Source organism: Apodemus sylvaticus, chromosome 5, assembly GCF_947179515.1.
Source record: "Apodemus sylvaticus chromosome 5, mApoSyl1.1, whole genome shotgun sequence".
In the NCBI taxonomy this organism is placed as follows: Eukaryota; Metazoa; Chordata; class Mammalia; order Rodentia; family Muridae; genus Apodemus; species Apodemus sylvaticus.
In genome coordinates this window covers 142682903-142699822 of record NC_067476.1, presented here as the reverse complement: position 1 = coordinate 142699822, position 16920 = coordinate 142682903, and the positions used below count along the sequence as shown (strand labels likewise).

The following is a 16920-nucleotide window of genomic DNA, read 5'->3' as shown; positions in this document are numbered from 1 at the left end:
CAAATATTGAGGGCTGGGGGGTATGCAGCAGCCTGGAGCCTAGCCATAGGATCACCTTGACTCTGGGAAGAGGAGGATACTTAAGACTAGTCTTGGGGATGATCAGAAATCAGAAACTAGACCAACAACTTGAATGGATGAATATTTGTGGCAATGAATATTTTCATGTATAACTGTTTGGGAAAAAATATACTGTGTGACACATTGCAGTTTCCAGTGCCTCTCTACTGATGGAATGTGCAATGGAGAGGTGGGAGATGTGGAAGAGAGAGCAATGGACTGTGTGGGGTGGAGAGAGACAGAGCTAGAGACACAACTGTGGGAATAGGTTGAGAGAAGGCTTTGGTCACAGAGTTGCTGAGTAGGGTCAGCAGGGTGGTGTGCAGCCTAACTCGGGCCCCAAACACACTGTCCAGCTTTTTGCCTGACAGCTGATCTCTCTGAGCAATGACAGAATGTCCAAGGTGAAGAAAGGTTCATTTTCAGGATTGGACCTCTTTGAGAGACTTCCATCGTCCATGCTGCCCCTGGAGGCCATGTTGTATACATGGTCCAAGCTGCTATCCCAGGCCATGTTGTAGCCTGAAGGTCATGTGGATGCCTATGATCTAGGCTGCTGATGGAGGCCATGTTGATGTTCGAGGCCCATGCTACCACAGGAGGCCAGGCAGATGTCCATAGTCTATATATAATACTACAGTGTCTGTGGTCCGGGTTGCTGCTGCAGGCCATCTTGATGTGCTTGGCCTGTACTGCCACTGGAGACCATGCTACCTATGAGGGCCATGTTGGATGGGGCCCATGGTCCTTCTGTAGCCAGGAGCCAAGTTGATCCTGCAGATGGCTGCAGTCTGTGCTGCCACCTGAACCCATGGAGATGCCAGTGAAAATGCCAGTGGAGATGCTGGGAAAAGAAGATAAGAAAAAAATCCCTCACAGGTGTCTCCAGCTGCTTGGGTTTTAGTTAATTCCAGATATAGTGATGTTGACTACAGAGAATTACAGTCATCACAGTAAATAAGCCAGTAATAGATAGTACAGCTCTCCCTCCTTGTCCCTTTCCCTCTCTCAGTGCTGGAATGCTGGGCTGTAAAACACATCCTAGGTGCTGTGTTTTCTAAAACTTGGTAGTATGGAGGGTGGGAGGGAGCGCCTCAGTGGGCCCTGCCAAGGTGCCCCCCCCACCCCCCGCATCAAACCATGCTATAGACCTAAAACAAAAGGAAGTTTACTGGGGGAAGGGAGCCAGAGAGTGGGGCAGGCAGAGAAGGGGGGCAAGAAGGACCGAAAGAGAAGAGAGGAAGAGGGGAAGGAGAGAGAGAGAGAGAGAGAGAGAGAGAGAGAGAGAGAGAGGTCTTCTTATATGCCTGGCTCCTGGCTCATACTTGGCAGCAGAGATGCAAGTTGTTAGGTAACTGTTGGGTGGAGCCTAGAGGAACTGCGAACCCTAGACAAACACGGAGTTATATAGTCCTAGTCTATACCATACATCTTTTTGTTTGTTTGTTTTTGGTTTTTTTGTTTTGTTTTGTTTCTTTGAGACAGGGTTTCTCTGTATAGCCCTGGCTGTCCTGGAACTCACTCTGTAGACCAGGCTGGCCTGGAACTCAGAAATCTGCCTGCCTCTGCCTTCCAAGTGCTGGGATTAAAGGTGTGCACCACCACCACCTGGCCATACAAATACATCTTGAAAGTTCATTTTTCCTAAATCGTTGCAGGTCTTTGAAGTTTTCCTTGATTCTCAGGAGCTCGGCCAGTTTATCATGACTATATTGGACAGCCTGAAAAGTCTGCCGCATCCCTGTATCCAGCAGACAGCAGGGGAGTTGCTGATAACTTTGGTGAAGAGTGCAGAGGCTCGGTTTGAGAAGGTAAAGCACAGGGCTGCTTTCTGGGTGTGTGACAGCAGCTTTTCCCAACATCCAGAGAGCTTGCCTAAATACGACAAAGGAAAGACATAATTAAATTAACATCTAAAATACAAAAGGACAGAGCCAGGACCAGTGAGATAGCTCCACAGACAGGGATAGCTGCCCAAGCCTGGTGACCTGAGTTCAATGCCCAGATCTCACGGTGGAAAAGGCCAGCACTGTCCTTTGACCTCCGTGTAATCACACACACACACACACACACACACACACAAACACAAACACACACGTACAAACACACATGCCTTGGCTGGGAGCAGCCGCCCTTACATAAACATGACAGTAATCATTGTTTTTAGTAAAAAGGACAGACCTGGGTGTGGTGTTGTGCACCTATATCCCTGCCCTTGAAAAGTTGAGACAAGCCGGACGGTGGTGGCGCACACCTGTAAGCCCAGCACTCTGGGAGGCAGAGGCAGGCAGATTTCTGAGTTCCAGGACAGCCTGGTCTACAGAGTAAGTTCCAGGACAGCTACACAGAGAAACCCTGTCTTGAAAAAACCAAATCCAAAAAAAAAAAAGCTGAGACAAGAGCAAAGGGTAAGGCTGGCTTGGGCTACATAGGAGACTCCTGACGGGGACAGGCGGCTAGGCAAAACTTTGTCCAAAAAAACATTTAATGAATCGACTATCTTCATTAAGCATAGAAAGAAACAGAAATAGCTAGACATGTAAGTGTAGTCGTTTCTGAGGACCAGAGTAAGACTTGAGTGGCCGGCATTTTGCACGGGTCCTAGTTTTCTTCAGAGTGAATGTGAAGGGGCGCTGGGCTGCTCAGAGTCCGGGGTCAGTGCCCAACACCGCAGCAGTCTCAACAAGAAAGACCATTTTAAAATGATAATAACCCATTAAAAAAAAACTATGAAAACAGCAAAGGTGTCTAGGCCTTAGAGGCCAAAGCAGGGGATCTCTGAGTTTGAGGGCAGCCTGGTCTACAGAGAGAGATCCTGGATGGCCAGGACTAAACAATGAAACCCTTTCTCAAAAAAAACAAACAGAAGAAAGAAAATAGCAAAGATAGAACAAGAACACTCCAGGAGAAAGTCAGAAGGCTCCTGGATGGGTCTAGAGCCTTCAGTGGCCAGAAAGGCCAACGGAGAGAAGCTTTGATTAATTAATATAATAGTTAACATATAATATGTTAACTAATATAGCTAATATAATAAATAAATACACTCTCACTATAGTGATTCAACTATATTAAATAATTACAGTAAATTCACATTCTTAAACATGTATGGGAAATCTGGACACAGAACATTTTCTATGCTGGCCTCCCTGACTGTGAGAGTGACAGCCAGGACCATGGTTCCCATCTTTTTACCTTTCCTGTTCTTGAGGTCATAAGGCAGGCACAGCTGAGACTTCATGAGCAGACAGAAAAGACGACCCAGAAGGATGCTGCTGCCCTTTGTCCCTTTATCGAGGACAGGAAATCTTTCCCTCAGGCCCCCAGTAGGTTCCCCCTCATGTTTCTGTGGCTAGAATTGCATCCACAAATCACCCATCAGCCAGCTTCTGGCACCTGGTGGTAATGACAGCCATTTTATGCCAGGATGATAGGCAATCAGAGGGAGAGCTGGACCAAAGCCCTGGCTGACACTTCTTGAAAGCTCTGAGAGAATGGTGGGCAAGGGCTCCCTCACCATGACAGAACAGTTTTGTTAACTTTGTTTAAAAAAAATCAGTATGTAGGAACAGGAGAGATGGCTCAGGAGTTAAGAGCACTGGCTGTTCTTCCAGAGGACCTGAGTTCAATTCCCAGCAGCTACATGGTGGCTCACAACCATCTATAAGTGGATCTGATGCCTTCTTCTGGCCCACAGATGTATAAGCAGCAGAGCTCTCATACATTAAATAAATAAATAAATAAATAAATCCATCCCTATGTAATCATTGACCAAAAATCAGAAAAAACACAGACGGGGACAAAAGCCCTTGTTTCCATTTCTCAACGATATGGCAGACACCTCTGTTTATATCCTTCCAAATCTTTCATTTCTTCCTTTGTTATTCTTTTTGTGGTGCTGGAGTGAACCCAGGGCTTTGTGCATGAAGAGCAAGCATTCTTGCTACAGCCAGTGCTTCTTTCCCTTTCCTACCCTCTCATCCCCCACCCCACCTCCACCCCAGCTTCCCCTAGTGGTAAGAATCAGGTATCAAGCCCAGGTCCTCATCTGCTAGGCAAGAACTCTGCAAGTGAGCTACAGGTTCACCCTGTTGAAATACTTTTGTATATATACACTTATATATACTACTTTTTAAAGACAGGATCTTTCTTCATACCCTGACTAATCTTGTACTCACTATATAGACTAGGCTGTCCTCAAATTCACAGAGATCTGCCTGCCTCTGCCTTCTGAGTACTGGATTAAAGGCATGTGCCACCACACCGAGCAGATGATTGGAAAGTTTTAACTGTCATTTCTGCAGCACCGAGGAGACCTTGGCCAGATTCATACTAGGCAAGTGCTTTAGCAGTGCACTGAACCCTTAGCATTCTAAACTTTACAAACTCAGAAATATTTTGTCTTCTGTCTCCTCACCTCTCAGAAGAGGCTACAGAAAAAAAATTTATAATTGTCCTGCAGGATTAAGGTCTTAGTGATGTCTTTTTCCACTTCAGGTGCCAGAAATAATAGGCGTGATCTGTGCCCGGCTGTCGATAATCACCCTGACTAGTGTCCGGCAACAAATCATAAATACTGTGAGTTTGTTTGTCTCCAGACCTAAGTACACAGATATAGTGCTCAGCCACCTCTTATGCCATCCAGTACCATATGACAGGTAACAGAACCCTGCTCAGCTCCCGTGCCACCAGGTCCATAACCCATCTCCGAGTACAGTGAAACATGTCTGCTAACGAGACGTCTGTAGAGGAGAGTAGATACAGATTGGTACCTAAGGAGAGGGGGCTAAAGGACAATGGACTGGATTCTTCAGAGTGTTAGTCATGAAAGAGAGAGGGGAGAGGAGAGGAGAAGGGAGGGCAGTGGGGGGGGGGCGAGGGGAGGGGAGAGGAGAGGAGACAGAGAGAGAGGTGGTGTAGCAAACGCAGTGTGACCCAGTACTGTATAAGACCTTGGATCACATCCCATCACAGTGTTTCTCTGATTCTCAGGCCCTACACTGGAATAGCTGCTAGACAGTTTTGTTTTGAGACTAAGTTCAAGTATTTTTCTCAGGCTGGACTTAGCTGATGTTAAATTTGCAAAATTTTTTGAGAAATTACATGTTCCTTTAAAATCTAAGAAGGCTCAAAGGTTTACTTATTTATTTGTTTATTTGGAGTTGACGTTTTCACATATGAGGACCACAGACTCGATGGGATAGGTGTGTCTTTGAATGCCTTCTATAAAGGTTCTGGGGGATTCAGACATGGCCCCTTCCTTCAGAGGAGCACATACAGAGCACTGATCAGTGTGTGGAATACTGAGGAAACCTGTAACAAGAAGAAATCTAAGCATTATAGGAACTCTGGAGAGAAGCATGGAGAAGCAGCAGGAAGCCTGACAGAAGAGATGCCACTGGGGCTTCTCTTGAAGGGAGGTGATAGTTGAGGGAGAGGGGGAGAAAAAGCCTCTGGCTTCAGCAAATGGTGTGGACTCTCCAGGGTAATCAAAGCCCCTGGTTTGTGCAGCCAAGGTGAATGGTGAGAGGCGGCTGGAGCCCGTGTGATGCGAAAGCAGAGGCACTAGCAAGCTGGCATAGGGCTCATTTATGACTGGCTGTAGGTCAGTGCCAGGCAGGGTGAGCTCAGTTCCCACTCCACTACCAGATGCTATGCCTACCAATACCTGAAACACTAAGCAGAGGAAAACCTCTCACAGAAAGGTTGGATTCCAAATGGATCCCAAGAAAGCTGTGGTCGTGGGAGGCCTGGGATGAGCCCTTTTCATGCTGCTTGCTTGCTGTTCTGGGATTTATAGGCATCTGGCTGAACTGTGGCGAACCCTGGAGGTAGAGCTGTCCAGCACGACCTGGGTCCTCTGGAGACTCCTGAGAAAGCTGCAGAAGTGCCATGAGGGGCCCCCACAGGAGAAGATGACCTATGTGGCTGTCGCTGTAAGTGCTTCTCTGCTCCACCATATCAGCACAGGATGCTCCCCTTTGAGGATGACTGACCCTAGCCAAAGGGTAATATTGTCACTATCTTCCAAAGTTCCTTTCTAACACTCAGCTGGAAAGCTGTGTGTATCTCCACATTGGCTCTGGCCTGTAGGAAGATGGAGAATGCTAGGGTCTAATATAGTGTGAACACTCCTACTTTATCCCTTAAAAGTTATCTAACAATCTAAACTTGTGAAGAAAAAAATGTCTTTAATGTAATAATATATAGAATAGAAAACAATGGCCCTTTTAATTAGAGGTCCTAAAGCTTTCTATTTAAAAGAATGTTTTAGGTCTTATAGGCAATGTATTTTTTAGGGTTTACAGGTCATATATAGTCTCTGTCACATACTCTTTAGGTTTAAAAAAACAAACAAACTAAAACCCAAGTCATTGTTGTGTGCCTGTCAACCCAGTGACGAAGAAGGCTGAGGCAGGATCATTGTTTGAGCCCAAGAGGTACAGACCAAAAATGGGGAACATTTATTTTCCAAAAGGAAAACCAATAAAACCTAACACTTATACAAAGAAAAAATTTCTTAGCTCACACTGTTCTATCTCACTAATGAAGTTTCTAGAAATACCTGGGCATGCGTGTATTTGATGTTTCCCTACTCAGTCTTCTTTTTAGAACAATACTTTTTAGAGCAGTCATATGTCCACAGCAAAACTATACAGAAAGTTCAGAGGGTTGCTGAAAACCTCTGGCCTCAGTCCACTCAGAGACTGCTTCCTATCAGTATATATGTTTGTTATTTTTTGAGGCAGTGTCTCAAGTAGCTCAGGCTGGCCTCAACATGTCCATATAAGGAAGGGTGACTTTGGCCCTCCGCTTTGGCTTTCCAAGTGCTGGGATTCCGCCCACACCCGGCCCCTGGCACACTGAACTTCTCACCTAATCTCCTCCCCTGCTACTTTTTGGCTCCCCTTTGTGTAGTCCAAGTTACTGCCATAGTATTTTAAGCTTCCAGATTTCTTCCCGCATTTCTAATTTGCAATTGTCTACTTCTTATTCTCTTTTCTTATGAATTTATGCTTTTTAAAATTTCTAAAATGTTATATTAGTGCAGTTTTAGAAGTTAAAGCAAATACATGTGTGTTTCAGTTATGAGATGCAGCCTGTGATATAGGGAGGTAGGAGGGACTTCCACCAGCTGGCAGATGAAACAGTGCTGCAGTGGCCACACCGTGAGCAGGAAGACTGCATTTGTCTTACTGAAGAACTAGAGCATTTTGTTAACATATTGATACAAAAATGGATAGTTTTCTGAGTTATTACTTGTCATCTAAGGTTCACTTTACTGTTCCCTCTGCCAGTTAGCACTGCTGCTCTGCAAATGGACTGGCTGTAATGCAGAGGCTTAGGACCACCAGGCACTCAGTTCTTCCCTGTGCCTTTTCTGCCACAGGTAACAGATGCCCTTTATGAGGTGCTTATGGGAAACAAACTTCGAGCAGCGGCATTCCGACTCTTTCCTCAGCTTTTGATGACACTGCTTATCCAGATTCACCACAGCATCGGCCTCACCATGTCTGATGTCAGCATCCCAAGTGGCCTGTATGCAGAGCAGGAAATACCAACGGAGGTTACGCCTTTGTGGTATTACCTGTTGTGATTTCATTGATCTGAAAGCTTACTGAGTCCTGGGTACTGTAGTAGTCTCAAGGATAGACGTGGTCCTAATGTGAGTGAGTATAGGTCTCAGTCCTCAGGACAAGCTCCCAGGACTCACTCTGGCTTTCGTTTTCTGCCTTTAGTTTTTTGTTTTGTGTTTTGTTTTTTGTTTGTTTGTTTGTTTGTTTGTTTTGGTACCAATGTTAAGTGGTACCACACTATCTGGGTGCCTGGCAGATAGTGTGTGATACTTTGCCAGTCCTTCCCTGACAGAGCAAGTAGAGACACAACTGCTAAACCAGCCTCCCAAACTGGACTGATCCAGTGAAACAATTCCTTATTTCTTGAATGTTCCTTGAAGATATTTTTTAGTTTCTCAAGCAAGGTCTTGGTAGACAATGTCTAGTGCTGCTGACACGACTCTTTTGGGAGGAAGAGCTATACTATGGACTTAGGACTATACAGTACTTAGGACCAGGCTAAGTGTCAGCAGTTCCTAGGAGTAGCTCTCATCCATCTGGTTAATTAGTTGCATGCTCTGGGCCAATCCACTGTTCTGTGCTTTAGTTTCCCTTTCTGTAAGTGAGGAAATTAGACCAAGTTTTCTGCTAGAGCCCTTCCAGCTCTGATGTACTCCTGAAGCTATGTATAGGACAACAACTCAAGAAGTACTTTGTAAGCTGTGGTGACAAATTCGATGGGGAAAATATAAATTGCATCTTTTCTTTCTCTTTTTTGAAATGGGCTCATGTCTTGTAGGCCAGCCTTGAGCTCACACTATAGGTTAGGATGACCTCCTAGCTCCCACGTGCTAGGGGTGCAGGTGTGTCCTACCATGTCTGTTTTCTGCAATGATGGGACTTAAACCTAGAGCATAGGGCAGGCTAGGCAAGCATTCTACCAACAGAGCCAAAGCCTTAGCCTTAAATTTTATCTCAGAAATTGTTTTTGAAATTAATGGATCAGGCTGGATAGCTAATTTAGTGGTTAGGCCACTGGCTGCTCTTGAGGAGGACTCAGGTTCCGTTTCTAGCACCTACATGACAGCTCACAACTGTCTGTAACTCCAGTTGTAGGGGGTCCAACACCATCTTCTGGTCTACATGCATACTGCATGCTTGTGATGCATAGAAATGCAGGCTGATCACACATAAAATAAAAATTATATATATATATTAAAATACAGTGGGTATTCACTTAGTATCCCTCATCAGTTCCTAAATTATAGCTCTCCTTGAGAAACAAAATCAGGTTACATTTCTTTAGGCTGAGAATTTAGGTAGAGGACCTTTCCAGTTAGTAGAATACGAAGCATCTTTAAGAACTCCAGAAAGGCCTGGACTCCAGTGCAGTCCCTGGCTCGCCTGTTGAGCAGCAGGGCTCATCTCTCCAGCCGTACTTGTGTTTGCTCAACTTAGCTTCGCCATACAAGCTACCAAGACTCTCCTCCTCAGAACACTGTGCTGGCAGGAATTCAGCATCATGGAAAAGAACGGTGGATGGACCCTTCTGAAGGGAGAAGGACATCTTCAGGGAGTATTCCTCCTTGCCAAGTGAGAACTCCTTGTTCTAACACATTCATCCCCTCCTCTAAGCAGCACTGGTTTATTTATTTATTTATTTATTTATTTATTTATTTATTTATTTATTTAGTTTTGGTTTTGCGAGATAGGGTTTCCCTGTGCAGCCCTGGCTGTCCTGGAACTCACTCTATAGACCAGGCTGGCCTCGAACTCAGAAATCTGCCTGCCTCTGCCTCCCAAGTGCTGGGATTACAGGCGTGCGCCACCATGCCTGGCTTAGTTTTATCTTTTTCTTTAAAAAAAAATCATAGTAACTAAAACCATAACAGTATATAATATATGTATTTTTTTCCTTTTTCTCTCCCCCACTTTTTTTTTCCTGAGGCAGGATTTCTCTGTGTAACAGCCCTGGTGGTCCTGGAACTTCCTTTGTAGACCAGGCCGGCCTCGAACTCAAGAGACCCTTCTGCCTCTGACTCCCAGGTGCTGGGATTAAAGGCGTGCCCATCATACCCTGACCTAATATCTGTAATTTTTTTGATTCAAGGTCTCACTATGTTTCTGGTTTTGACTCTTTCTGTACACCAGGCTAACCTCAAATTTATAGTGATCCTCCTGCCTCTGTCTCCTAGGTGCTGGGATTACAGGTGCGCACCATCATGCCTAGCTATAGTATATGTAAACCAGAAAAATATTTCAAAAGTCCTGGCCCTGCCTTGCCTTCTTGAATACTTGAAGCAACATAAAACCTTTAGAGGGCCCAACCCTGGGAAATCCTATCTGCGTGAAAACATGTCTGAGAGGTTTCTGTTGCTGTGTTTCACAGTGCCTTGATGGAAAGAAGTCGCCTCTTTGCATATAAGATCATGTACTTGCTGGTCCCTTTGATTAACCGGGGGAATGACAAACATAAACTCACATCTGCAGGGTTTTTTGTGGAGGTAAGAGTCCTGTGGGTACTGGATCAGGAGCCTAGAAAACAGTGGAACCTCTCTCTTAAGCTGTGTACATTAGGGTCAGGTTGGGGTCCACTGTAGGCTTGCAGTAGGTATTTCATTTCCATCCACTCCTCAGGAGATTCTTTGTTCTCACCATTGCCAGCAGTCTTTGTGTTCCTGCCCCCAGCCTCCCTCTGCAATGGCTTGATGATTTCAAAGGAAATGTAGAGTTGCTGGGAAGGTAGCTCCCTCCAGGCAAAGAGAGCTTTACTGTCATTTCTTTGGCTGATTTTTGGGTTCTTTCAGCTCCTGAAGAGTCCGATGGCCAGGAGACTGCCCAGGTTATACTCGACTACCCGCCTGAAAACATGGCTGAATGAAGAGAGTGAGCTCTTCAGGATCATTGCCCTGAGGGGACTTCACAATCTTGTCAGACACCGGGACATGGTAAAAGGCCCTCTGACCACTGATGTCCTAGCTAATACTAGAACAACTTGAGCATACCCAAGACCTTAGGGAGTGTTGACCAGGGCGAATGTGGAGGATTCTTTTCACTGCATATCTACTTATACCGTTCTAACTTTATACCTAGGAGTTATGTGGGTAAAATAATTAAAAATTCAATAACTTTAAAATTGCAAGTCATAAATATTCATAATGCTTAGAAACTTGCATTTTGGTGGGGAGGTATGCTTATTGTTAGAATACAGTAGTGATGCCATATACTATGTTGCCTGTGGCATCCTTGGATACTCCCAGGATATTTATCATGTAAGACAGAGCTTACTGTTATTCATGATGAGAGAAAGCTTATCTTCTACATGTCTCATTAGAAAACTATGCCTCAGCCTTTATTCCCAGCACTCAGGAGCCAGCAGGTGGATCTCAGTGAATTCAAGGTCAGCCTGGTCTAGAGAGTGAGTTCCAGGACAGTCAGGGATACACACAGAGAAACCCTGTCTCAACAAAACAGAAAACTCAGTCAGAAGTAACCCTGAGGCTTTTTGTCTCTTGAGATGTACTTATTTTATAAAAAACTATGTATGTATATATGGAACATGAATGACAAATGCTAGAATATGCTAACTCTGGTTGGTTGTATGCATGCATGAACATTTAATATTCTACTTATTTATTTATATATGTACACACAGACTTACATATTTTTTAAATCTGGAGACTTCTACCTTGTAGGAGCACAGCTGGGAAGGATGTTTAAAGACCTTCAGTCAAATAGTGTTGAATTCCTATCACAGGGTTTTCACACCTATTTGAATACCTTCATGCTGAAGAACTCACTGAGTCCAGAGCTAGCCATTCCATGTCTTTTGTGTTGGGAAAGCTTGTCCTTAAAGTAAAGCCAAGGGTATATCCCTGGTCCTCCTGGACCCAGTCCCTCCTCTGCTCTGTGAAGCACTTCCCAACAGCTCCTCCTCCTCCTCGACATATCAGGTGTGCCCATAGTAATGAAAGGGCTAGTCCACCTCTTTACCACTTCTCTGTCCTAGACTAGCCAAAATTACTTAAGTCAGGTAGAATCCCTCCATTTAGAATTATATAACATGCAACCAGGACAGGAGATCATGGCTGCTTTTGAACACAGAGAGAAGATATCAAAAGCCTGCTGCCATGCATCTTAAATAGCCTGCAGGAGACCAATGAGAGGATCATTTTGTTGGCCATCCAGATACTCCTGCAGCTTGTCAGGATGCTAGACTCCACCACCTTGGCTACCATGATGAAGACTCTGCTTTCCTTATTTGGTGATGTAAGACAATGAAAGAAAAGATTCTTCCCTGGGGGGGTACCTACCAGCAAGTAGATATTGAGACAGTATTAAGGGCATTTTATTTTACTTACAGGATAGAATATTTTATATTTAGAGACTGTCAAGATCTTCATGCTCAAGTCCATTCCATATCTCTGATATTCTGTTTTTCTGGACTGATGTTTTTTTTGTTCTTCAGACTTAAAAATTCTTAAGACATAGCCTAGTGGAGGAGGAGGAGGTGGTGGTGGTGGTGGTGGTGGTGGCACATACCTTCAATCCCAGTGCTTGAGAGGCAGAGGCAGGGGTAATCTCTGATTTCAAGGACATCCTGGTCCAGGATAGACAGGACTACACAGAGAAACCCTGTCTTAAAAAACAAACAGAAAAAATCTTGAGAGACTTACCAAGACCATGCTTTGTAGGAGGGGAAAGAATTTATTTTGTATAGGAGATGGAACAAGAGGAGGAGGACAAAGAGGAGCATGAGAAGGGGGAAGAGGAGGAGAGAAAAAAAAGGAAGGAAGGACAAGAGGAAGAAAGGAAGCAAGGAAAGAAGGAAAGGAGGGAGGGAAGAAGGGAAAAGAAATGGGTCAAAATAATATACTTACATCCTTGTGCCAAATCACAAAGATTTTTTTAAATGAAGCACATAGAACACAATGGCAGACATCCTAGGTATATGCTAAAGTTAGGGCTTTGAATTTCAGCAGCAGAGCTTATGTGAGTGATTAATAGCAGTATTGGGTACAAGACTTTTAAGGCACAGGCAGAATGATCCCATTTCTTGCTTGTACAGTTCCAAGAACAATGGTACCAAACACAGGTCTTGCTCCTCCCTCTGTAGTTCATTTCTTGCCCTCAACCACATGCAGTTAGATTGCTTCATGTTATGATTGATGTGCAGACTCCTTGGGATTCTTATAAGCTAGTATGAGCAAGGTCAGTGAGCTGTGTCCTTGTGACCCCTCCGTCATAGGTGAGACAGGATGTTCATCGTTTCTCCATGACTCTTTTTGGAGCATCCATAAAGGCCGTGAAGCACGCAGAGAAGGAGAGCGTGGAAGACCAAGTGCTGGAGAGCTTAGTCCCACTGCTTCTGTTTTCTCAGGATGAAAATGATGAAATAGCTAAGGTAATGTCAATTTCTTTTTAGCCATGAATAACTCTGAACTTAAATCCAGCCCTGAAAATAAGTGTTAATATCTTTGAGGGCACAGGCTTTACCATCGTGTTCTTGCTCCTCATGTCCTGACACAGCACTATGTTTCAGTCATTTCCCTGAGTAAACTGTGCGAAATCAAACTCTTAATTTCTGTGTAGTAAAATATGATCCTGGAGGGCGGCTTGTGTATTATCACTTTGTAGGTTAGCACAGAAGTATATAGCACAGAACTCAACAAACTCAGTGTTAATAACAAACATGTTCTTGTCTTTCAAGAACTACCCCACTGGCCTTGAGACATGGCATGTGTTTGAATTAAGTTAGAATCTTAATTAAGATTAGAATTAAGTTAATTCTAAAGTTAGAATTAAGTTAATCTGGACCATCTGGAGATTTAATTTCTCCTGAGTCTTCTAAGGGTTTTGCTGTAAGAATTTGGTTTTCATGTAAGCCATCTAATATTAACAAGTTTTTTTAGGCTGGGTATAGTGCACAGGTCTGTAATCTCAGCTACTTATGAAGCTGAGACAGGAGGCTTTCAAGTTCGAGACCAGTGTGGACAACTTGATAAGATCTTGTTTCAAAGTAAAAAAGTAGGACTGGCAAGATGAGTCAGGAAATAAATCTATTTGCTGCCATGCCTGACATCTTGAGTTTGATTCCTGGAACCCACATGTGAAAAGAGAGGACGTGTGTTTTTCTGAAAACACACATAGAAGACAGGGAAAACAGGGAGATATGCAGGTACGTAGACAGAGAGAATTAAACATTTTTAAATAGAAATAAAGTGAAGACGCTGGAAACATAGCTCAGTAATAGAGTGTTTACCTAGCACACATGAGATCCTAGATTCAACTTCCAGTACAGTAACATACATACATACACACACACACCTGCATGCACACACATGCCAGTCTATAAGCTTGCTCAGTCCACTATGCTAACTGTGATGTTTTGTAGCTTGTTCTTTGTACCCTCTTTCCCTGCACAAAATGAAAGTCACACTAAAAAGTTTACAAACAGCCCCGCAGTGGTGGCATATGACTTTAATCCCACACTCAGGAGTTAGAGGCAGGTGGATCAGGGTAGCCTGATTTATACCATGAGTTCCAGGAAACATTTCAGACCCCAGTAAAGTATAGCTCAGACTGTCAACCAGCTGATGGGGAAGTATGATGGTTTGTATATGCTCGGCCAGGGAGTGGCACTATTAGGAGGGGTTTCAGACCCTCATCATAGCTGCCTGGAAGCCAGTATTCTGCTAGCAGCCTTCAGATGAAGATGAAGAACTCTCAGCTCCTCCTGCAACATGCCTGCCTGGATGCTGCCATGCTCCTGCCTTGATGATAATGGACTGAACTTCTGAACCTGTAAGCCAGCCCCAATTAAATGTTATCCTTATAAGAGTTGCATTGGTCATGGTGTCTGATCACAGCAAAAACCCTAACAAATACAGGAAGCATAATCTTTGTGGCTTACAGGTTCATGGTGACATCCCTTGGCAATCAGGAAAAGTCCAAAGCTGCCAAGGCTCTGAGCTTATTTTCCTACACACTTGAACAACTTCTAAGTCAAGCTCTTTAGAGGGGAGTCTGAGCAGAGAGATGCTGTTAAACTGGGTCAGGATATAACCAGTGCTACCTTAGTTCTAAGAAATGAAACAAACACATCACACACTTGCTCCCAGAAGTCCCCCAAAACCTGTCATCCTAAATTTTTGTCATCCCTGTAGTAATCCCTTCTTTTCCCTCTTCCCCTCTCTTTCCTTTCCTTCACCTCTCTTTTGTGCTTTTTGTTTGTTGGGGGATAGGGTCGCTGGTAGTTTAAGCTGGTCTCAGACTCCCTATGTAGCTAAAGCTGGGTGGACTTGAATATTTGATCCTGAATGGACTTGATTGTCCTGCCTCTGCCTCCCAAGTACTGGGTTTACAGGTGTGTGCCATTAATGCCTGGCTTGTGTGGTGGTGGTGGTGTGTGTGTGTGTGTGTGTGTGCGTGTGTGTGTGTGTGTGCGCGCGCGCGCGCGCGGCATGCACGCAAACACACTTGGCCGTTGCCTTCCAAGTGCTGGGATTATAGTTGTGAAAAATAAACTACATCTAGTTTATTTTTCCATGTCTGAAACTTTATGTTGCCTATTTCTATAATTTTCAGCATATTTGCTTAACATTGTATTTATGAGATTTTTATCATAAGGCTGTAGATCATTTATTGTCAGTGTTATGTGTAATTGCATTATTTAATCTAAAATTTACCCCATTCTCCTCTTCCAGGACACTTAGACAGTTTTTCATTTTTCATGATTATAGTACTGCAATGAGCGCTTTAACACATGCATATGAGAATTTCTTGAGTGAATAAAAACCTAGTGTGGAACACCTGGGTATCATGAAATTACTACATATTTACAAAGTGCTACACAAAAAGAGCTGAACTAACTCTTATTCTCATCAATCCCCAAAGGCTTTGTTTTGGGTTTTTTTTTTTTCAACAAGGAATTCTGAGATCACTATGTAGCTCCAGATGCCTTGAATTGGCTATGTAGACCAAGACAGCCTCTAACTCAGAGATCTGCCCATTTGCCTTGGCTTCCCAAGTGTTGTGATTAAAGGTATGCACTACCATACCTGGCCTTAAAAGGATATATTTTGGCCCAAATATCTAGTGATATCCTGAGATAAGATGTGGGATGCTTTGGCAGCATTCTGAGAGCAGTGACAGAGAAGAGAGCCACTAGCTCAGTGGATCCTGCCTAGAGCAGGGCTACATAGCTTACCTCACCTGGGCACATGTAGTAGGTTTTCCAGAGACCAGTGGCTTCTACATCCTTTTCACACCCCGTTTATGGCTCCTGTAGCATCTTCAGGAGGAAGGCAGGAGCCCTGTTCATTCCCTTTCCTCATCTCACCCAGAGCAATTCTGAAATTAGCAGCCTTTCACATTAGACCTTGGTGTCAGTTTTACTAAGAAAATTTACTCAGTTAAAACATGTTTGAAAATACTGACCTGTGCTACTCTTTCCCCAACAGGAGAGTAGACGAGTCTTAACTCTTTGTGCCCGGTTCCTGAATTGGAAGTTGCCCCGAGAAGTATACTGCAAAGATCCCTTATACATCAAACCAAATGAAGTTAAAAGAGTCTGCAAATTCTTTGTATGTGAGAGTGACTTTGTTTGTTGGTTTTCTGATAGCTTTTAGTGGAGACACATGGCACACATGAAACATTTCCCATTCCCTCCCCTTCATAGTAGTAGCTGTTTTCCATGAACTGTTTAAGAGGTAGATCTTTTTCCTATAGTTCCCTCGATTAGTCACAAGTAGAGTTTTAAAAATTCTGTTTGTGTGTTTGCACACACATTGAGTATGCCCCAGTGTGTAAGTGGAGGTCAGTGAACAACTTTCAAGAGTGAGTTCTTGCCTTCCACCTTGTAAGGCAGGGAGTCTCCTGTCTCCATCTCCCATTTCACTCTAGGAATGCTGGGATTACATATCTGGCTTTTGTGGGTTCCAGGGATCACACTTGAATCCTCGGGTTTGTAAGGCAAGCACTTTTGCCCACTAGGCCATTTCACTAGCCCACAAGTTCACTATTATATATATATTTTCATATATGCAAAAAGCTGGTAGTACAAGGTGTGGTTTACAAGACACATAGTTGTAAACAGCAGCACTCAGGAGGCGGAGTCAGGAAGCTCAGCATGAGTGTGAAGGCAAGTTGAGCTACAGCATGTAGCTTTGTCTACAACAATAATAACAAAATGGCTGCTAAACTAGCCAGCACCATTGACTCTATCAGAAGCTACAAGGTCAGGCTGACAATAACTAGTTAAAAACTTTTATTTGAAAAAAAATTAAAAAAAAAAAACCTTTTATTT

The 16920-nt window shown here is 43.8% G+C and overlaps 1 protein-coding gene across 6 annotated transcripts in view; it reads left to right on the top strand.

The window, feature by feature from the left end:
- The window catches only part of Mroh8 (maestro heat like repeat family member 8), a 72856-nt gene that overhangs the window by 46593 nt on the left and 9343 nt on the right, over positions 1-16920 (top strand). For 5 of the 6 annotated variants that reach the window (XM_052184124.1, XM_052184122.1, XM_052184121.1 and 2 more), the window contains 10 exons: positions 1719-1871; positions 4555-4715; positions 5858-5993; positions 7448-7638; positions 9072-9206; positions 10003-10117; positions 10421-10561; positions 11718-11882; positions 12862-13017; positions 16076-16198. In XM_052184124.1, the coding sequence (XP_052040084.1) occupies positions 1719-1871; positions 4555-4715; positions 5858-5993; positions 7448-7638; positions 9072-9206; positions 10003-10117; positions 10421-10561; positions 11718-11882; positions 12862-13017; positions 16076-16198 (1476 nt within the window). The remainder of the gene's footprint in view (positions 1-1718; positions 1872-4554; positions 4716-5857; positions 5994-7447; positions 7639-9071; positions 9207-10002; positions 10118-10420; positions 10562-11717; positions 11883-12861; positions 13018-16075; positions 16199-16920) is intronic. The other variant, XM_052184123.1, reaches the window with a different exon arrangement.